The sequence below is a fragment of the Ranitomeya variabilis genome, chromosome 5 (assembly GCF_051348905.1).
Source record: "Ranitomeya variabilis isolate aRanVar5 chromosome 5, aRanVar5.hap1, whole genome shotgun sequence".
NCBI classification, from domain to species: Eukaryota; Metazoa; Chordata; class Amphibia; order Anura; family Dendrobatidae; genus Ranitomeya; species Ranitomeya variabilis.
The window spans coordinates 410326050-410348719 of NC_135236.1; the positions used below are offsets into that span (position 1 = coordinate 410326050).

The following is a 22670-nucleotide window of genomic DNA, read 5'->3' on the forward strand; positions in this document are numbered from 1 at the left end:
TTTTTTACATAAATGTATTTATTGGAATATTATCTTTTACATTTTGTGTTTTTCTATATTTTTATGTAGTCTTTACACTGATCTGATACTCTGTAATACTTCTGCACTGCAGGGCATCAGAGCAGCGTCAAAATAATCAGGGAGCAGGCACTCACAAGACACCTTCCCTGGAGAACCCCGCGGCCATCTTGCGGCCCGGGGTCACCATGGAGACCATAAGCACAACACGATTGCATCGCGTTGTGCTGATGGGAGCACAGGGAGCTCACTCCTTCTGCGATGCTCCGCAATGTAGCTGTCACTATTGAAAACAGCATTATAAGTGTTAAATGTCCACAATCGGTGCTAGTATAGAAGAAGTATATGTACGGCGGTTTGCAGGAACGCAGCTCCCGCAGCGCCGTACATATACGGCACATGTCGGGAAGGTTGTTAAACAGGTAGTTCAAAGTAATTTGCATCCTAAACCCCTATCTATTTAGTGCCATAATCTAAACTATTTTCTAATATACTTGAATTAAAAATGTAATATCTTTCCCTAACTTCACTGATTTTCATTTTTTGCCCACTTCCTTCTTGATGACACTGTTTGTTTGAGAATCCCAGTGAATGCTGGAATACTCAACTGAAGCGTCTTCAGGGGGAAAGGCTGCAGTCAGTGTCACAGCCTCTGCCCCCTCCCTGAAATGAAGAGTCATCAGTGACGTTCATTTCAGGGGCTGGACTAGTCCCAGTGCGATGTGCACTGTGTGATATGCACAATGACTGTGCACTCTCTGCTGCCAGCTCAGATCAGCAGTAACAAGTCAACAATGTGCGTTGTCAGAGTACCCAGAGACCAGCGCCACGCCTGCTAGGGAGGTCACGGCTCTCTGCATGCTGGGTACTCTAATAATTTGCTCTGGTGCCGGCTCATTACTGCTGATTTAGCAGAGTGCACGCTGTCAGTGTACACATCATGCTGGAGCTAGCCCAGCCCCTAAAACAAGTTTAGTGACGCTTCATTTCAATAACTGAGCAGAGGCTGTGACAGTGACCACAGCCTCTACCCCTGATGAGGCTTAATTTCAGTATCCCAGCATGCACCGGGATTCTATAACAAAGCGTCAAGGAAGTGGATAAAAACTAAAAAAAATAAATAAAATCATTTAGATAGTGTCGTTAGTAAAGGATAGGGAATTTTTAATTTAAGTATAATAGAAAATAGTTTAGTTCATAGCACTAATAGATAGGGATTTAGGATTAAAATTACTTTGACTTCAGACTACCCCTTTAACTTTCGCTCCCACTAATGTAATAAACAGACATGTCAGAGCATCATTTTAAAAGACAACTTTAGTCTAGGGCAGTGATGGGCAACCTTTTGAGCTCGGTGTGTCAAAATTCGCCAAAAAACCGAGCATAACTTGGGTGGTGTGTCACCTTGATAAAAAAACATAATTTTGCGACATGTATAGTTTAAATAACAAATATGTATAATTAGAATTAACTTACCTGCTTAGTGACTTCTTTGTTCATCTGTCAGTTGGTTTCTTTTGTTGGTCTTGCTATTATTTAACTTGTGTGGGGTGCCGTGAACTAAGATAAGTGAGGGGGAGGGGGAATTCTTCCAGTGATGGCGAACCTGTGGCACTCCAGCTGTTGCAAAAGTACAATTCCCATCATGTCTTCACAGCCAAAGCCTTTGCTTTGAATGGCCAGCCATGATGGGAATTGTAGTTTTGCAACAGCTGGACTGCCACAGGTTCGCCATCACTGATGCCTCCCTCTCACTTATCTCAGTAATGGCCAATGACACCCCACAGTTCACTGGATGATGGTTGCTGTAGTAGTCACAGGGCCTCCAGACAGCAATCACAGGGCCTGAGTCCAGACAGCAATCACAGGGCCTGAGTCCAGACAGCAATCACAGGGCCTGAGTCCAGACAGCAATCACAGGGCCTGAGTCCAGACAGCTATCACAGGGCCTGAGTCCAGACAGCTATCACAGGGCCTGAGTCCAGACAGCTATCACAGGGCCTGAGTCCAGACAGCTATCACAGGGCCTGAGTCCAGACAGCAATCACAGGGCCTGAGTCCAGACAGCAATCACAGGGCCTGAGTCCAGACAGCAATCACAGGGCCTGAGTCCAGACAGCTATCACAGGGCCTGAGTCCAGACAGCTATCACAGGGCCTGAGTCCAGACAGCTATCACAGGGCCTGAGTCCAGACAGCAATCACAGGGCCTGAGTCCAGACAGCAATCACAGGGCCTGAGTCCAGACAGCAATCACAGGGCCTGAGTCCAGACAGCAATCACAGGGCCTGAGTCCAGACAGCAATCACAGGGCCTGAGTCCAGACAGCTATCACAGGGCCTGAGTCCAGACAGCAATCACAGGGCCTGAGTCCAGACAGCTATCACAGGGCCTGAGCCCAGACAGCTATCACAGGGCCTGAGCCCAGACAGCTATCACAGGGCCTGAGTCCAGACAGCTATCACAGGGCCTGAGTCCAGACAGCTATCACAGGGCCTGAGTCCAGACAGCTATCACAGGGCCTCCAGACAGCTATCACAGGGCCTCCAGACAGCTATCACAGGGCCTCCAGACAGCTATCACAGGGCCTCCAGACAGCTATCACAGGGCCTCCAGACAGCTATCTCCTCAGGCCTCAGAAGTGCAGCCTGGGACTTCTGGTCGGCGCAGCAGGGAGCAGCGCAATGTCGCCCAAACAACACAGATCCGACGCAGAGGCCTGGGACTTCCGGGAGCTGCGCCTGGCCTACCGGAAGTCCCAGGCCTAGACGCTCTGCACCGGAGCTCTGTTGTTTGGACCCACAGACCTCCTGCATGGCATCCGATCCGATAAAAAATCGGATCGGATGCCATTGTTTAGTATTCCGATACCGCAAGTATCGGGTATCGGCCGATATTTGCTGTATCGGAATTCCGATACCGAGATCCGATACTTTTGTGGTATCAGGTATCGGTATTGAAACAACATTAATGTGTGTAAAATAAAGAATTAAAATAAAAAATATTGCTATACTCACCTCTCCGACGCAGCCTGGACGTCCGCGAGGGAACCGGCAGCGTTGTTTGCTTAAAAATCGCGGTTTTCCTTCCTTACTTGAAGTCCCGGCTTGTGATTGGTTGCGTGCCGCCCATGTGACCGAGACGCGACCAATCACAGCAAGCCGTGACGTAATTTTAGGTCCTTCAGGATTTTAAAATTACGTTCCGGCGTTGTGATTGGTTGCGTGCGGTCACATGGGCGACGCAACCAATCACAACGCCGGAACGTAATTTTAAAATCCTGAAGGACCTAAAATTACGTCACGGCTTGCTGTGATTGGTCGCGTCTCGGTCACATGGGCGGCACGCAACCAATCACAAGCCGGGACTTCAAGTAAGGAAGGAAAACCGCGATTTTTAAGCAAACAACGCTGCCGGTTCCCTCGCGGACGTCCAGGCTGCGTCGGAGAGGTGAGTATAGCAATATTTTTTATTTTAATTCTATATTTTACATATTAATATGGTTCCCAGGGCCTGAAGGAGAGTTTCCTCTCCTTCAGACCCTGGGAAAGAAGCAATTTCTATGGGGCCGCGGCCGGCGTGTCACTGAAAATGACTACGCGTGTCAGCACTGACACGCGTGTCATAGGTTCGCCATCACTGGTCTAGGGTCACAAGAACATATATTATCTTATCCAAGAGAACAGGATCAATTATAAAAAAAAAAAAAAAATCACACTGTGATCAGAGTTTATTTCTCAGTATAATCAGCTTTTTTCAGAGGATTTTTGTCCCCCCAACTTCTCCATTCTAGCAGTCTATGAAAATTAGACTGCACTCAGATGTCATCCAAATGTAGTCCGATGATTTCCACGGACTCACTGATTTGCAAGGCAGAGTGTGATCCGATAATCAGATCCAACTCTGGCACGCTGCAATTATTTCCTTGGACTGTTTCGGTCCCAAGAAAAAAGTCGGACATATGCATGGCTCCATAGAATAACATTGGTCTGAGTGAGAGTTGATGTTTTGACAGATCACAGTCAGACTGAAAATACAGCCATATGCAATAGCCCTTATGCTGATATTCATTTTGGTTCCAGGAAATCCAAAGAAGTGGAAGAACAAAGTTTGTCTGCTTTTTTTAACCTAACTGGAGATTTAGTTATGTTAAAACTATCCCAGTGTTTGATGGCATCAGTAACAAACACATAAAAAGTACACTTACATTCTTCAAACATTTATGTAAAATACAATATGTATAAAAACAAGGACAGTCCAATAAAATATTTCTATATGTACAAAATGTCAGTCTCACAGGTATCTGATCTACTGGAAAACGTACTATGGAATCAAATCCGTGAATTAATAAATAATATGTACACAAAGTTCAAATGACTAATATACAAAGATGTAAAAGGACTGTAAAAAACGGATAAGAGGAATTGTGAAAACATACAAAATAATCCAAAATATTATAGCTGTAGTGTTCTTGTCACAAGATGATGTTGATTTTACAATACTGTTGCCTCTTGAAAGGCTTCAATCCACCTATGGGAGAAGAAACAAAAAAGAAAGGTCACTCTCCATGTCCTAAAGTAGAATGTTCCCAGAGTTATCATGGGTCCATACTGCCATCAATGTACTTTTATGCAGATCACCAACAACTTAGTACAGCACCTGAGCATTAGGGCCAGCTTTCATTCAGTGCAGGGGCGCAGTTACAGTGGCCGCCCTCTATACACAGAGTGGTGACTGTACCCACGCCGAGGCAACCCCCCGTGACTGAAACCTGTACACTGCCAGGGTGGGGGGATAAAGTTCAGTCTTTTCTGCCAGGTATCTTTTATTCTGAATCGCTGTGGTGTTTCAGAGGACACATACATTTAAAGGGAACCTGTCACCCCCCAAGCATTTGTAACTAAAAGAGCCACCTTGTGCAGCACAAATGCTGCATTCTGACAAGGTGGCTCTTTTAGTTCAGGTCCCTGGCACTGCTGCAATAATCGCTTTTGAAGTTTATCCCTCATACCTGTGAAATTGTTCCAGGGGCAGGTCTTTTCCCCCCAAATCCAGACGCCTCCCAGCCATCACTCATGGCCTCCGCGTGCCTCCTTTTCCTTCATTAGCGTCCCCGGCGCCTGCGCTGTTGTTGTTTTTTTACGGGCATGCGCAGTTGCGCTGCCCTTGAAACTTACAGCACAGGCGCCGGGGACGCTAATGAAGGAAGAGGAGGTGGCGCCCGGCGCACAGAGGCTATGAGTGACGGCTGCAAGGCGTCTGGATTAGGGGGAAAAGACCTGCCCCTGGGACAATTTCACAGGTATGGGGGATAAACTTCAAAAGCGATTATTGCAGCAGTGCCAGGGACCCAAACTAAAAGAGCCACCTTGTCAGAATGCAGCATTAGTGCTGCACAAGGTGGCTCTTTTAGTTACAAACGCCCTTTGGGGGTGGGGGGTGACAGGTTCCCTTTAAAAGCCAGCCAGGGACGATGCAGCTTGAGTGACTAGTCCAAGGCAGGTCCGATGTGTTTTCACCCTGTTCGGCTCCACAAGTGACAGAAACCTTGGACTAGTCATCCGAATCACATGGTCCCTGGCCAGCGTTTAAAAGTATATTTTATCTGAAATGCTGCAGCGTATCAGAGAAATGCAGAAAAAGAGGAATGCAGTGGTTGAGTCCGCGATGCCCAAGGTTCAAAGGTGTAGTTTGATCATTGTGGTTTGGAAACCTTGAAACACATGAAAATAAACCACATTCATGCTTTAACCTTGTGTGAGTACACCTTTGAACCTTGAGCATCATGGACTCTGAACCACCATATTCCTCTTTTTCTGCATGGCATTTTATTGGTGGCCCGGCAGCAGCCTTTACATGCTTTTAGAGGAGCTGTGACTGTCACAACCCTATCAGGTGAGCATACCTACAATGTTTTATTTCATTTATTAGATAAGACACTATTTGCATTTTCTGTCTTTCCAGCTTTACTATTTGATTTGCGTTTCATAGAAAAACATACCCAATGGACATTACAGAGCCAGACTCTGAATCATGCTTCCCGTGGTTCTGGCAACATGAATTAGCTGTAAGATTTACTTTAACTATATGAAGAGTATAGCGATGGATCAATTTCTGCCATAGATCTGGGAATTCTGTTTTGAACAAAAAACTTCACAGAGTGAACTTGAGGTGTAATCCCATTCATAAATTATGCATTAGAGCAGATTTATGGATTACCTGTATATTTAGTGGCGTGAACTAAATCAATTCCCATTCTGGGATATTGTCAACTCCTGTCCTTAGCACTAAATACAGTATACAGCTCCTGAATGAAGCTGTACTATGGTCATTGGCATTAGCTGCTGGAGACAAAATCTGATGAACTGTGCAATTACCGTATATACCGTATTTAGTAACAAGTCATCCTGGCACACTTGTGAACGATACGGTTACATATATTGATAACCAATCCTATTAGCACTTGTGGCAATCGGATGGAATCACATTGCATGGAGTTGCAACGTACAGCTTCATTTTTTCTTTAGTGGCTGCTGTCAGGTACTGCAGAACAGTTACTATTCAAAAGAATACATATAGAATGAAGCTTCACATTGGCCATGAATATCAGACCGTCTGGGTCCTACACTCAGCACACCCCACCAAATGGCTCTTTACACCAGATGTAAACACACTGAAAGAAGCTGCAATGCGCAGCTGTGTATTCCTTTGCATAGGAGCTGTTCTGCAGTACCCAGCAGCGCCTGCTGCACATTGAAAGAAGCTTCACAACGCATCTCCGTTCCAATACATTTACATTCGGCCACTACTGGAGCTAATAACAGCTGATCTGTGGGGGTGCCAGGTATTGAACTCTCTCCGATCTGATACTTTTTTACAATATCTAGTGATTGGACAACCTCTAACCCTTACACGGCCTTTTTGCTAACATTTAGTATCCTAGAATGCAACTTCAGCCACAGATCCAAGTCTGTCTATAGCCAGTAGTGATGAGCGAGTGTACTTGTTGCTCAGGTTTTCCTGAGCATGCTCGGGTGACCTCCGAGTATTTGTTAGTGCTCGGAGATTTAGTTTTGATCCTGGCAGCTGAATGATTTACAGCTACTAGTCAGGCTGAGTACATGTGGGGATTCCCTAGCAACCAGGCAACCCCCACATGTACTTATGCTGGCTAACAGATGTAAATCATTCAGCTGCGGCAATAAAAACTAAATTTTCAAGCACTAAAAGATACTTTGAGGACACCCGAGCATGCTCGGGAAGTCTCGAGTAATGAGTATATTCGCTCATCACTAGTTATTACCAAACACATCCAAAAAGTTCACTACAAGAATGATCTCTTAGGCCACTTTCCTAGATGGCTGCACTGCATTTTTTGTGCAGAAAATCTGCTGCGTTAAATAAGTACAAGCAAAGTGAATATGTGGTAATTTAATGAAATATACATTGCCAACATTTAAGATGCTGATAAACAGTGTGTTTATGGTGCACCAAAAACACATAAAAAGGCTGCTAAACGGCAATCAAAAGTAGATAAAAGTATCACTGAAAGATTTATAATTTTTATTTCCTTTTTCTTTAAACCCTTTTCCTCTGAAAAAAATGCGACAAACTGCAAAGTGTGAATTGGGCTTAAAGGATAAAACGAATGTAGTAAGATAACATACCTCTCAGTAGTGTGCACATCATCAGCTTTGAAAGCATAAAACAAAGTATTTTTATGCAGCAGATTCATTACTTTACTTTCACTGATATCTTCATTTACTACTTGAACTGTGAATCCTAGAAGAGGTTGGCTCTCCAATGCTGCAATGTCCTAGAATTATACAAGAACATTTTCATTTTCGACTGTGAATTCTGTGTACTTTCTGGATCACAATGTCTTTGATAGTGAGTAAAAGCTTACTTTTTCTTGGCACACAGAAGCAGATTAACAGATGCCTCTAATATATATAAAAAAACAGGCAGGTCTATCAACCCTACATGATCTAAATTCCAGAACATATCTCATCCTAGACAACCTACGGTAATAGTTAAAAGTCTATCATTTTCATTCTTCAGGCGCACACTACTCCTAGCCTCTCGTCTTCCCGCTTGTTAGAGAGCGGTGCTCTCCGGATAAATTGACAATTCAGACCGGCGGCATAGTTGCACTGCTGCTTCGAACTGCGAGTGCTGACACTTCAAGCAGAAGCAGCTTTGCCTCTGCAGCATCGTACGAGTGCAGTCACACTGGAGATGGCTGTATCCAGTGGTCTGGCCAGTTTCAGAGTATTAGTTACATGCTGACCAGAAAAGAGCATGTAATTAGGAATGAGCAAAAGTGCACGTTGATACTCTTATCATTCGAGTATCACGATGCTCTGATGTACTCGTTACTTGGCAAGTACTGGGTGGTGCTCTATATAAAACTCGAATCCCCGCCCTACATTTCTGGTGCCTGTCACACAGCCAATAAGCATCCAGGGATTGCCTGCGCGTCGTAATGCCGTAGCCATCTTGGTTGTGGTATTACTGTGATTGGCTGGACATGTGACATCATCAGGGGTTATAAAAGAACATGCGCAGCCTAGTTCGGCACACTGACTCCATTGCACAGCTCTCTGACACTTCGTATTGGAGGGAAAAATTGCTTGTCCAGGCCTGGGCGTGCACATAATAACAAATCGGAGGTCTGTAGTGCTGATACCGGTGCTGAAGCTCAACCATCATAGTAACAGCCCTTTCTAAGGGCTAATAGTGTGTTTTGCTGCTTGTATCACATACAATCTGCATGGAGCAGGGAGAGTGACAGAATCCAGTCTGTAGGCTGGATTCACATACACATACATATATACACATTCATTACTGGCGGTGCTCCCGCACCTTGTCTGGCCTCCTGCTGCTGGTGTCACCAGTAATGTGATTTAAAGCAGAGTGCCATATTTTTCTCATCTTGGGACCTATACAGCTCACTTTGCACACTACCCTGATCAGGGAAATGGCCTCATACAAACTGCATCTATCTCCATGACTAAGGAATTACCAACGACATATTGAATAAGACCTGGGACAGGTCGAAACGTCACTCAAATGTAGTCGCTTTAGAATTTTCTCCTGCCCTTTGCCTACTTCTATTTTTTCTGTTCCCACAAACTGCAAATAAATATTTTTTGGCATCACCACAAAAATACAGAGTGCGTGGTGAATTTTTATTGAATGGACTAAGGGTCATTTGGCCCGTTACACCAGCACCTCGCCATATGATAGTGCAGGCCAATATCTTTACTAATGTGCTGCTTACAAGCAGAGCACAGCTGCCAGAATACTCACCGCTCCCCACGCCAGAAGTAGTGGGGAGTGAGTAATAAGTAGCGTGCAGTGTCAGCCGCCGGGCGGTCACGTGTGCCACTACATAATAGAAATGAATGTTAACCTCTCTCCACGCCCATGTGAGTGGAGGTGAATATTCATCTCTCTTAAGTAGCGGCACACGTGACCGCCCTGCAGCTGAAACTGTGCACACTATTAAAGAGAAATAAATATGCCAGTGCAGTGAATATTCATTTCTCTTTAGCAGTGGGCACAGTAGTTAGCCGTAGCGGCGGGCTCCTGCCTCCTGTGACCCGCTGCTCCACCACTGCCGCTCTTCCTTCATCTTCTGGACACCTCACTCAAGTATAAGCCGAGGGGGGCGTTTTCAGCACACAAAAAAATGTACTGAAAAATTCCGCTTACACTCGAGTATATACGCATTTACAGTAACAGGGAGAAATGCAAGATTCTACACCTGGGCAAGTAAAACGAAAATTACATCTACAGAATATGTTGAATAGAACCAAGCAACAGCACGTATGAAAAAAATTTGGGTATACTAATAGATCACAGGTTGCACATGAGTCAACAGTGTTATGCAGCAGCAAAAAGGCAAACAGGTCTAGGAAGTATTAAAAGTAGCATAGGGTCTAGATCACGTGAAGTAATTATCCCCCCTCTACTCCTCCTTGGTCAGGCCTCATATGGAATATTGTGTTCAGTTCTGAGCACCACATTTTAAAAAAGACATTGAAAAACTGGAGTAAGTTCAGAGAAGAGCTACCAGGATGGTAAGCAGACTGCAAAGTACGGTATGTCCTACGAGGAACGGTTAAAGAATCTGGGAATGTTTAGCTTGCCAAAAAGAAGTTTAACAGGTGACTTAATAGCGGTCTACAAATATCTGAAGGGAAGTCACAGTGTAGAGGGATCATCTTAATTCTCACTTGCACATGGAAACACGAGAAGCAATGGAATGAAACTGAAAGGGAGAAGATACAGATTAGATATTAGAAAAAAATCTTTGTACCCCCTGGACTCAATACAGGTATGGCGCGCAATTTATAAAACTGAATATTTCAGCGCTATTAGGGAGCAAAAACATAAGAGCCACCTTCACTGAATGCAGCCTCAGTGCTGCAGAAGGTGGCTCTTTTACCTTAATAGGCCCCGGGGGGGGGGGGGTGACAGGTTCCCTTTAAGTCAGTGTGGGTTTAGATGAAGAGACAGAAGGATTTGCATAAGCCTACATCCAGAGAACATCTGTGGTTAGTTCTCCAGTATATCTGAAACAGCCTCCCTGTAAAGTTCATTCAACAAACTGTGTGCAATATCAAGAACAATTGATGCCGTTTTGAAGGCAAAAGGTTGGTCACAAAAAATACTGGTTTAATTTACATTTTTATTTTGTTTATTCATTTTTCTCATTGTTAAAAATAAACTATTATCACTGCTTTTATCACTGCTACTTTTGCAGTATTTATTCACACGCGCCTAAAACTTGCACAGTAGTGTACATTGACCAGTATAATATGCAGAAAAAATATGCTGCTTAATAAAGATCACCTTAGAAAATACACAAACGTGGATACAAGTAAAAAGTCTATTCAGGAATAAATCCTACAGTTAGATCCTACTTAGTATATACAGTCACTTGCTATAAAAAAAAAAAAACTGCATATTAAATTAAAAGCACTTCAATGCTTTCTGAATAATGTACAAATGGCTGGTTCTTTTCAGTCAGTGGTGACAAAGTATGCATGAAAAGAAACTCCATCTTACCTCGCTAGCAGCATATGTGTATAAGACTTTGTTCTTTACGACAAACCACAATTGTTTCCAAGGCTTTTTGCTGCCTTTTGATCTATGTAAGTATCCACTCATGGTGGAATCTTCTGTACTGGCTGACACCTGAGGATATATACTAGAATTAGACCAGACCTTTCGCGTTACAGATTACATACAGAATTTAGGCTCACTGTGAGGTAGTTACTGGAAAATTGTCCAGTTAAAATTCCAGTTTTACTGTCTGCGTACCTTGTTAAGATGCACACACGCACTTCTGATTTTCACTACAATCTTTCTTCATTTAAGTAAAATGGCTGAGATTATAGTGTAAAGTTCAGTGAACGCAGGATATTAAACAGAAATCTTTTGGGTATGTGCACACGATGCAGATTTAGTGCAGTTCTGCAGCGTTTTTTTCTGCAGCAGAAACGCTGCAGAACTGCACTGTGATTTACAGTACAATGTAAATCAATGTGAAAAAAAAAGAAGCTGTGCACATGGTGCAGAAAAATCTACGCAGAAACGCTGCAGATTTCAAAGAAGTGCATGTCACTTCTTTTGTGCAGTCCTGCAGCGTTTCTGCACCCCTCCATTATATAAATCCACAGTGGTAAAATCTGCACAAAAAACGCATAAAACACACAAAAAACGCATAAAAAAAAAAACACACCTGCGGATTCTGCCAGGAGATGCAGATTGTGCAGAAAATTCTGCACCACATTTCCTACGTGTGCACATAGCCTTTAGGTTTTGAAGTACTTTGCATGAAAATGTGTAGAAATGAAAAAAGCCATTCTCCACTACTGGTATTGATATACTAATTTCTTCCAGAAGTACGGTGGCTGCGGGTTGTTTTGTCATTTCCTTGAGATCCTGCCACAAACTTATGCATATGGTGTATGTCAGCCAAACCTTTGAACCATTTAATCTATATCAACTTTTCCACAATCGGACTTGTTGAATTTACACAGCCCAATCCATTTGTTGGAAAAAAGCCACCCCCACAGATAACTTACAGCAGCTTACTCCACTCTACCCATTGAAAATATGTATCAGAATGTCAACAGATATAGCCGTTTAAGGTTACGTTACTGTGAAATGAGGGACTAGCATCCAAATTTGTTTAAACCACGAGCCTGACATGTTGAATTTTTCAGGTTGACTCAGCACTGGCTGCATAATCGGTCAATAAAAATCCAATAATGGCTGATGTAATCAGTCTGAAGTATTTGAGGCCATCAAAGGATTGTTGGAAATTAACCTGCTCATGGGCCAGTAAAGAATGTTCCCTTGTGCACTTGCATATTACTACAAGGGCTTGGCTCATTGGTTATCACAACTCCCGAGACCCTCTGTAAATAGACAATTTTGCTAAAAGGAAGTTTGCTGTAACCCCATTAATAACACTAATTGTGAATTTATGTTTTTCGAATGCCCTAAGGGCTGTACAAACCAGACTGTAAAGTAAAAAACTTACTTTAAGAGCTGCAGGGATTTTCTTCTGCTTTCTTCCAGATGGAATACTATGGAGCACCGATGAAAGAGCACTAGAAGGGGACTTGTGGTTTGCAGGTGAACCTGTCTTTGCCATGTATTGGCTATCTATGCAGAAAAAAAAAGTACAAGATAAAACTCCACCGATGTATTGCAGCATGTTGTAAAGGCGTCATATTTTGAGATATCTGCCTAGAATTTTACAAAATTGTTACTGAAACACTATGGCCCCAATACATCAAAGAGAATAAGCCAGAACTCTGTTGTAAATCGCTTTGAAAAGTTGCAAAGTTTTTGAGCAACTCCGTGACGTTTGGCATTTTTATGCCAGTTTTGCCAAGCTCCACCAACATGGGCATAGCTGAGGTGCCATGGGGTCATGGCTATTTGTGGCCAGATCATGACGATGCCACTTTGCAGATGAACCAGATTCATTAAAAGGAATGCGCCTCTTAATGAATCAGGAGCATTTGATTCCACCATTCCCCCTCAACAATACCGATGTTGTTCATGCCAGTCTTGATTAACAAAGGGCCTATGTTTTGGTGGAGGGTGAGGATTTCTAGTTTAGGAAAAATCCTGCAATAAAAAAAAAAAAAAAAATGGAGAGATGACCATGATGTGTAAATAAATACTCACCAACAGATGGAATACAGGACATACAGATGCATCTCACAAAATTAGAATATCATCAAAAAGTTAGTTTATTTCAGTTCTTCAATACGAAAAGTGAAACTCATATATTAGATCAATCTATTTGTAATGACTATCTATTTCAAGTGTTTATTTCTGTTAATGTTGATGATTATGGCTTACAGCCAATGAAAACCCAAAAGCCATTATCTCAGTAAATTAGAATACTTTATAGCACTAGCTTGAAAAAATTATTTTAACATCCGAAATGTTGGCATACTGAAATGTATGTTCAGTAAATGCACTCAATACCTGGTCGGGGCTCCTTTTGCATCAGTTACTGCATCAATGCGGCATGGCATGGAGGCGATCAGCCTATAGCACTGCTGAGGTGTTATGGAAGCCCAGGTTGCTTTGATAGCAGCCTTCAGCTCGTCTGCATTGTTGGGTCTGATGTCTCATCTTCCTTTGAACATTACCCCATAATTCTCTATGGGGTTAAGGTCAGGTGAGTTTGCTGGCCAATCAAGCACAATGATACGGTTGTTTTTAAACCAGGTATTGGTACTTTTGGCAGTGTGGACAGGTGCCAAGTCCTGCTGGAGAATTAAATTTCCATCTACAAAAAGCTTGTCGGCAAAGGGAATCATGAAGTGCTCTAAAATGTCCTGGTAAACTGCTGCGCTGACTTTGGTCTTGACAAAACATAGTGGACCTACACCAGCAGATAACATGGTTCCCGAAACCAAAGGACTGAAATAAATTAACTTTTTGATGATATTATAATTTTGTGAGATGCACCTGTTCTATAACAATGTAGGATTTATATAGTTCTGAATATTCAGAATCTACTTCCCACAGCACAAACCAGATATTCACTTAATTGCATCTATTCAAAAGTTGTAAAATACAAAAAGTAGTATTCTAAGATGACCTATGGCTGTTTTGAGCTTGAGAAAGAGTGTTTTACACATAATGGCCATAGGTTGTCTTTGAACTACCACTCCCCCAGTGTCCTGCAATTTATTAATAAATGCAATTAAATGGATATCTGGTGAGTTGAAAATCAAATTACAGGCTGATCCAACTTCAGTGGAAATACCTCAAGACAAGTAAATGATGCTCATTAGTGTGTGACCTCTACATGCCTGTATGACCTCCCTACAACATCTGGGCATGGTCCTGATGAGGCGGCAGATGTTCTCCTGAGTAATCTCCTCCCAGAACTGGTTTAAAACACCAGTCAACTCCTGGACAGTCTGTGGCGCAATGTAGCATTGGTGGATGGATAGAGACATGATATCCCAGATGTGCTCAACTGGGTTCATTCAGGTCTCGGAAACAGGCAGGCCAGTCCATAGCATCAATGCCTTCATCATGCAGGAACTGCTGATACACATCAGCCACATGAGGCTTAGCATTGTCATGTATCAGAAGGAACCCAGGGCCCACTGCACCTGCGTATGGTTGCACAATGTGTCTGCCCTTCATCTCAGAAACCTAATAGCAGGCAGGGTACCTCTGGCTGGCACATGGAGGGCTGTGTGGCCCTCCAAAGAAATACCTCCCCACACCATTACTGACCCACTGCCAAAGCAGTCATGCTGGAGGATGTTGCAGGTAACAGAACGTTCTCCATGGTGTCTTCAGACTTTGTCACATGATCAGTATGAACTCGCTCTCATCCGCAAATGCCAATCGCCCTGCACGGTGTTGGGCTGTAAGCACAACAGCTACTTGTGGATGTCGGGCTCTCATGCCACCCTCATGGAGTCTGTTTCTGACAGTTTGAGCAGATACTTGGATGTTAGTGGCCTGCTGGAGGTTATTTTGCAGGGCTCTAGTGCTGCTCCTCCTGTTCCTCCTTGCACAAAGGAGGAGCTTGCGATCTTGCTGCTGGGTTGTTGCCCTCCTACGGACCTCTCCACGTCTCCTGGTGTACTGGCCTGTCTCCTGGCATCTGCACCATGCCATGGACACTGTGCAGACAGACACAGCTACCCTTCTTGCCACAGCTAGCATTGATGCGCCATCCTGGATGAGCTGCACTACCTGAGCAACATCTGAGTGAAAGCAATGACAAAATGCAAAAGTGACCAAAGCAATAGCCAAAAAGGATAAGAACAGAGAAATCGCATGTGGTCTCCCCCTGCAGAACTTTTCCTTTAAAAAGGTTGTCTTGCTAATTGCCCATCATTTCTACCTGTTGTCTGTTCCATTTGCACAACAGCAGGAGAAATCGATTCACAATCGATGTTGCTTCATAACTGGACAGGTTGATTTCACAGAAGTGTGATTGACTTAGAGTTCCATTGTGTTTAAGTGTTCCCTTTATTTTTTTGAGTAGTGTGAATTCTGAACCAGGATCATAACTAATGACTACACAGTAATATGGAACGTGTTAAGATTATAGTGATTGTGGATTTTCCACAGTGGATTTGAAATCTGTAGAAAGTCAGTTTGCGCAGCAGATATTGTTGGAGATTTTATCATTTGAAAAGGCAAAACCTGCAGCATTTATTGTCACACTTGATATCTACAGAGAAAAAAAAAGTGTAATAAAAAGAATTCTACCTCCTCCATGTTTTGCTTACAAATACACTATACTAGCCAAAATATGAGAGTATGACGTGGGACTCGTGCTTTGGCAATAATGTGGCTGAAAACTCTGACCACATGAAGTGCAGTTTTCAGCTTATTCAGGCCTGCACCATGTGAAAACCCAAAATCTACCAACTGCCCGTTACATGACATGCAATCCTATTGAAAACAGATGATGGGAATGGACACCAAACTGCCTTTCTGGCCTTTAGATGGAAGCAAGTGACCGTAATTAGATCAGTGTTCTACCTGAAATGCATACACGAGGAAATGAAAACGTAGCCAACACAACTCTTTGGGTTTACATAATCTGATCATTCCATCCCTCGGCTATATGTACATACAGATAAGTAATTATCTAGATATCACATTAACGTCCAATTACAAATTACTAAAATGGGGTAGGAAAATGGTCTCCAGCATAGCAAAATGGACCCCTGTTTTCCAAGAGGAGCACTTTTCCATCGTCGTTATCATGCTACCAATATATCATCAACCTTGTGCAAATGAAGATATCTTTCTGGGTAAAGTACAATATCACAGTTGAGGTGCCAAAACCACGAGTTTATTTGGCTGAAGAGCTTTTACCATGGTTTACTCATAAAAATCATGAAAATGAAGAAAATGCAACACCACAGCCATCTACAGTAACACTGCATTGAAGACAGGCTAGATTGTCATTGGCTTCATCACATTTTATCATTGCCAATATTTACATTTTTTGGCCCAGATTCATCCAGACTGGACAGCAAAATGCCTGTCTTGATAAATCGAGGTCAAAATGTGTAAATGTTGGTAATGATATAGTGTGATGAAGCCAAACACAATTTAGCCTGCATTCTGAAAATGTGCAGGAGTAAGATGCTCCAAGTCCACTAAGAGGCATGTGCCTCCTACGGCATCACTCCAGATTGTTATTTTATTTTACCACTGGAGTTGTGCCAATAATCTAAATTCCCTGCACCCAGTCTCACGCTTACCAGATGCAGTCTTCACCTGCTGGATCCCTCCAGTGTTTGTTGGGCAAACCGGAAGTCACTACTCACTGCAAGTCTATGAGAGCCAGAATGCAGATCTCGTACACTTACGCTGAGAGATTGTGACCATTACGCAAAAAATGTCAACATTTCTAATCAGTTTTAAGCAAAAAAACTGATTAAAACAGCTTGAAAAATTGGGGACTATGCCTGACTACAAGCTAAAATTCTCAGTTGAACCATAATAAAAATAAGGCCTTGCTCACACAAGCGTATAACTTGGCTTAGTGCTAGTCGATGTTTTATTGGATAGCACTCAGCCCCGTGTTATACTATAGGGCCAAGCAAATCGGCGATTATTTTCTCATGCAGATTCAGCATGAGAAAACAATGGTAGCATGCTACGATTGGCAGTGAGAATCGGCTCACTCTCACCCATCTAAGTCTATGGGTGCGAGTGAAACATCGCACTGCACTTGGATGTCAGCCCAGTGCAGTCTGATATACACCGAGGAAGGCGATGGAGAGATGGAGAAATTACTCAGTCTCCTCCGCACCTGTGCTGCCGATTCTGTCATGCTGGAGGATCGGAGCACAGAGTACTGACACTCGGCTCCCACTCGCAGCAGAGCAGGAGTGAGGGTCATTAGCAGATCGCATCCGATGCTCTACGCTTGTGTGAATCCGGCCTAAGTTGTGCTTGGTGGATACAGGTCTGTATTATCTGTGTAACCATGCATTTGTGGGGGTTGGAGTTTTATATGAAAAAACTGCAGCTTTATAATAAAACTGCATGCTTTTGCAGTTTTTCGTCATAGCATGTATAGGTTAACCATGGCCATTGCATTTAGCTTTGCATTCAAGCTCTTAAGGAAACAAAGACTTCTTTGCTAAAAGTCACACAGCACTGTGTCAGGCCAAAAGTCACACAGCACTGTGTCAGTCAAGCCGGAGGAGTCGGCCTCATTTGCATATCAATTCAAACGCCAATTTGTTAATAATGGAGGAACGGACTGGCCATGTAACTATTCTTCCACTTGTCTTTGAAAGAGCTGTATACACACAAATAGCTTGGGGGTTAAATCCTGCTGACAGATTCCCTTTAATTGTACATCTTTTACATAAATCGCATCATTTAAATGGAAGGTGTGAACATGGCCTGATTTTTTTGATTACAAAGATCTTGTTTGAATCCCAGTAGCAAAGTGCATGACAGTCCTATTCCTTAGTAATATAAGGTGACATTTGTAGAAAAGTTGGCCATGTGTTTTTGGAGAGATAGTTAGTGAAAATGCAGAGGAAGAAATCAAGTAATTTAATATGAGAGTTGAGGAGAAGGTGCAACTTAATCACTTATGGATAACACATTCAGTAATGGCTTTTTTAGATTTGCTCATTTAAATAATTGGTGCACCTCAGCAGCTACAATCAGTCTCTGGTCCATGAAAGACGAGGAAGAATGCATGCAGTCATGGCTTCTGGGCTACATTACCTTGCTTCTGGAGTTCTTGAAAACAGTGATCACACACGCGTGCCAAGTGATTCTTCAGATATTCCAGGCTGTACTTGTTTGTTGAGCAGGCCTGACACACTATCTAAAAGCCAAATATATAACATTATATTTATCCATCTACAGACATTGGGTACAATATATGTTTGTGTGATTGCATATTCCATGATCAGGCTTTATCATTGTTCACTAGTCAACAGAGAATCATAAGGATGGGTCCATGGGATACCAATAAAAGGCATTTTTGTAATTGCTAGATACTACAAAATGCTTTCTTTTATACACTATGTAATGTGTTTGCTCTGGCGCCCTCAGGGTACTACTGTTATCTGCTACACTCCAAAAACATACGTAACATGAGAGATATACAGTGTGGCCGTAATGTCATGGTGCACTTTTATAGTTTACATTTTGGCACCCTTTATCTGGCCCAATCATATCAGACCTGTTCATGAGGAGAGTTAACAAGAACCAATCAAGCAACACAAACTCATTTAAGCTGCTGCTGAGCCCCAGTCAGATTAACCCCCGATAAACTGAACTCTGATTAATACACTGCCAGGTCTGTGACATCATGCAACCACAAGCTTATAACAGCTGTGTGGTTTTCCATGCCAGTCGAGATATGGACGGTACAAAGGAAAGTTCTGTGGTTCACGTGACCAAAGGGCTACGTGAATATCGGCGCGCTTATAACAAAGCGCCACCACATAGTAATAACTACTCGGTGGGATAAGCAGTTGAAGGAAACTGGCAGTTTGGTGGAGAAACCCCGTTCTGGTAGGCCATCTGTCAGTAACGAGTCTGTAGAGGCTATACGGGATAGCTACCTAAGAAGCCCTAAAAAAATCTGTGCATGTGTGTGCTCGACAATTACACATAAGCAAGACTACAGTTCATAAGCTGTTAAAGAAATGTCTGTTTTATGCTACAAATATGCTTCATGAGATCGACAATGATGCAAGATTTTTGCAGAAGATTGTGTTTAGCAATGAGACGACCTTCCATATCTGTGGACATGTTCATCACCATAACGTCCAAATATGGGCTGCTGCACATCCTCATGCCTACGTTGAGTACGAACGTAACACCCCTAAAGTGAACGTGTGGTGTGGCCTGATGCATGACAAGGTGATCGGCCCATTTATTTCGCAGAGCGGTCTGACGGCAAACATGTATCTTGACATGTTGGAATTGTATGCAGTGCCACAATTTTCAGAAGGTGTAATCTTTCAACAGGACAGTGCTACTCCACACTACACCACCATTGTTCACGAGTTTCTGGATGGAACATTCCCCCGACGGTGGATAGGCAGGGATTCTGTCAAGCCATGGCCACCACGATCCCCGGATCTGACGCCCTTAGACTTTTACTTTTGGGGTCATGTGAAGCAACATGTGTACGTTGAATGTATCAACAACATTAATCACTTAAAACAGAGAATCACAGACGTTATTCACTGTGTTACACTAGACATCCTTACCCATGTGTGGCAAGAACTTCACTATCGTTTGGATGTGTGTAGGGCAACAAATGGAGCCCACATTGAACTGCACTGAACAGGTAGGAAATTGGGAAAGTTTTTCTTTTATTTGGAGCAGATTTCACATTTCTATCATTGTTTGTTGCTTTCCAGTGACTGGTCAAAAGTGCACCATGACTTTACGGACACACTGTATTTACTTTTAATTAAACTGGCCTAAATGAGTGCTAAAGGGTTCATGCAAGGATGTATGGTGGCCTTTTGGGTTATAAACTAAATAGGTCTAAAACAGAAGCCTTGCTATTAAATATTCCTTCAAGCACCTTGGATCATTTAGAACTAAATTTCAAATTCAGATGGAAGACTGATCCTATCAAGTATCTAGGGGTTAATTTGTCTTCTTCCTATGATAATCTATACTCTTGCAATTTTCTGTCACTTTTTGGTGATTTGAGGAGATTGCTGGATGGATGGTCGCCGCTCTCGTCGATAGGTCAAATAGCCTCAATTAAAATGTCTCTCCTTCCCATGTTGCTCTATGACTTTGAAACTTTACAGGTTAGGGTCCCTATGGGGGAACTTAAGTCTCTGCAAGCAGCTATAATGAGGTTCGTCTGGAATAGTCGGCGTCACAGGATCTCCAAGCGTGTCCTCATCTCTCAAAAAACACAAGGGGGCCTTTCGGTTTCTGACATTATGAAATATTATTGGACACCTCATCTGCGTAGGATTCCCTCATGGGCTTCACTATGGGCCTTTAACAATTTACAGAAATAGAAAAACTATGGCTACCTCCGTTTCATGCAAATTCCTTATTATGGACAATTAAGCCTATTGGGGTCCCAACTTCGCTGTTGGGCCCTATGCAGTTTACGAGGTAGGTTTGGCTTGCATGTATTAGGAAGTTTTGTTTGGCTTCCCCTAATTCACCGATGATATCCTTCATATACCAGCCATTAATACCAAATAGCATGGATCCTGCAATGGTCCATCCGTGGATCTTGGCGGGTGTATTTAGATTTGCAGACCTGGTTGATGGGGACACACTGGAGATTCTTTCGTTTGATGATGTTAAGTCCAGATTTGCTATCTCTAATAGAGAATTTTTTCAGTACATGCAGATTAAACATTTTGCTTCCTCCTTGTTTGGCCGGTTTGAAGGTGTCTACACCAACTGACTTTGAAAGGATATGTAAAAGGGGTTCTTCAACCAAAGGTCTCATATCGGATATCAATCCAAACCAAGAAAAAAAGTGAACTGCACTGAAGAGAATCTATTTCCACACTCTGTGTTCAAAGAATGGTTCCCTATTTAACTGAATGTCATATAGCGAATTCAACAGCTTTTTGGTGCTCAACAAGAAAAAATACTTGTCCAGATTCCAAAATTAAGAAGAATTTGCGGCACTCACCATGTTGAAGAAAGGTTCAAAAGCCCTTTATTTAAACCTTTATGGTACAGGCATTTGCAATAGGACGTGCAGGCTAGGGAGGAATGCGGGGAGTGCAGGTAAGGACGACAGCCATTTCGCTTGTAACAGCTTCAACGGGCCCGAACCCTTCAAATTTTCCATGAGTAAGATGCTTTAAACGCATTAGCGTTTTTATGTCTTTAAGCATCTTTTGGTCGACTCCTTGCTTTATTATTTTTGATGAACGTTAGGTTTTTCAAACATTTTCCAATTGTCTTTTTGACTGGCATTTTTTCAATACTTTTTTTTTCCCATTGAACAATGAAAAAACATCTTCCAGTTTTTGAAACAGAAATGCTGGGAAAACTCTCAAAAAGACACCCAGACTTCTATTGGGGGTGTCTCGTGATTCTTATTGATTTAAGTTCCTTAATATCTTAACACGGATAAAAGATGCCCAAAAGCCTGAATATAAGAACAGAAAATCGTTTTTACATAGAAATGCATATGTTCATTCTTTTGAGCGTTTTCTGAGCGATTCTTCATGCAGATTTTAGGCAGATTTTATGGCACAGCCATAGAATCAGGATTTTCTGTAAGTTTCCATTCTGGTGAATATTCTGTTTGCAAAAATTCCATAATTAGAAGTGTTTGAGTCGGTTTCCTCCCACACTCTAAAGACATACTGATGGTGAATTTAGATTGTGAGCCCCGATGAGGGCAGAGATGAGGTCTGTAAAGCACTGTGGAATATATTGGCAGATTTTTAACAATTCAGCACAATAGTACATTGCCCAACTTAACAACACACCTTTCCGCAGGCTCTGCAGTGATGCCTTCTCCAAGTCAGTGTAAATTCACTAGTGCACATCATGCACATTGTGGCTCTGCCATCAGGGATCCAGATTGGTGCCTTTGAGCCAAGAGAATTATCTCCTCCTTCTTCAGGATCAGTCTGAAAGAAGCAAAATATTTTGTTGGGTTAATACTTGAATAATGGAGATTCCATACAGAACGGAATAGCTTTTGTGCTACCTTACAGAAACACATCATAGAATACAATATTTTAGGACTCATTGCATCCATTGTGTGAAGTTTACTATATACTTGGCATCATGATTAGTTTGTGATTATTCAACACTTTGTCTGCTAAAAAATAACCAGTTTGATTTGAAACATACCTCTTCCAGACTTTTAGCAGGATTGAACGTAATTTTCTTTTTGGCATAAGCCTCTATTGCTGAAGAAATTGCATCAAGCCAATCATCTCTCTCAGTGGCAGAACTGTTAAAAAGAAAAAGAAAATATTTTTTTTTTATAAATGTATAGAATTTCAGATGACCAAGGCATCAGACATGTAATCTCTTTTTAAATATTTTACAATTATTTTGCATATATTGTGCCTTGTTGTCACAGTGGCATTGCTTCACTATCTGAATTGTACTTCAATTAAATGATCT

General features: G+C 42.4%; 1 protein-coding gene across 1 annotated transcript in view; it reads right to left on the reverse strand.

Moving 5' to 3' along the window:
• Positions 1-4220: 4220 nt before the first annotated feature.
• FGD6 (FYVE, RhoGEF and PH domain containing 6) overlaps positions 4221-22670 on the reverse strand; it is a 173490-nt gene continuing 155040 nt past the window's right edge. The window contains exons 15-21 of the mRNA XM_077265145.1: positions 22392-22494; positions 22022-22165; positions 18297-18399; positions 12577-12701; positions 11094-11222; positions 7685-7833; positions 4221-4547 (exon numbers count right to left, since the gene is read on the reverse strand). Coding sequence (XP_077121260.1) covers positions 4511-4547; positions 7685-7833; positions 11094-11222; positions 12577-12701; positions 18297-18399; positions 22022-22165; positions 22392-22494 — 790 coding nt within the window. The 3' untranslated portion in view covers positions 4221-4510. The remainder of the gene's footprint in view (positions 4548-7684; positions 7834-11093; positions 11223-12576; positions 12702-18296; positions 18400-22021; positions 22166-22391; positions 22495-22670) is intronic.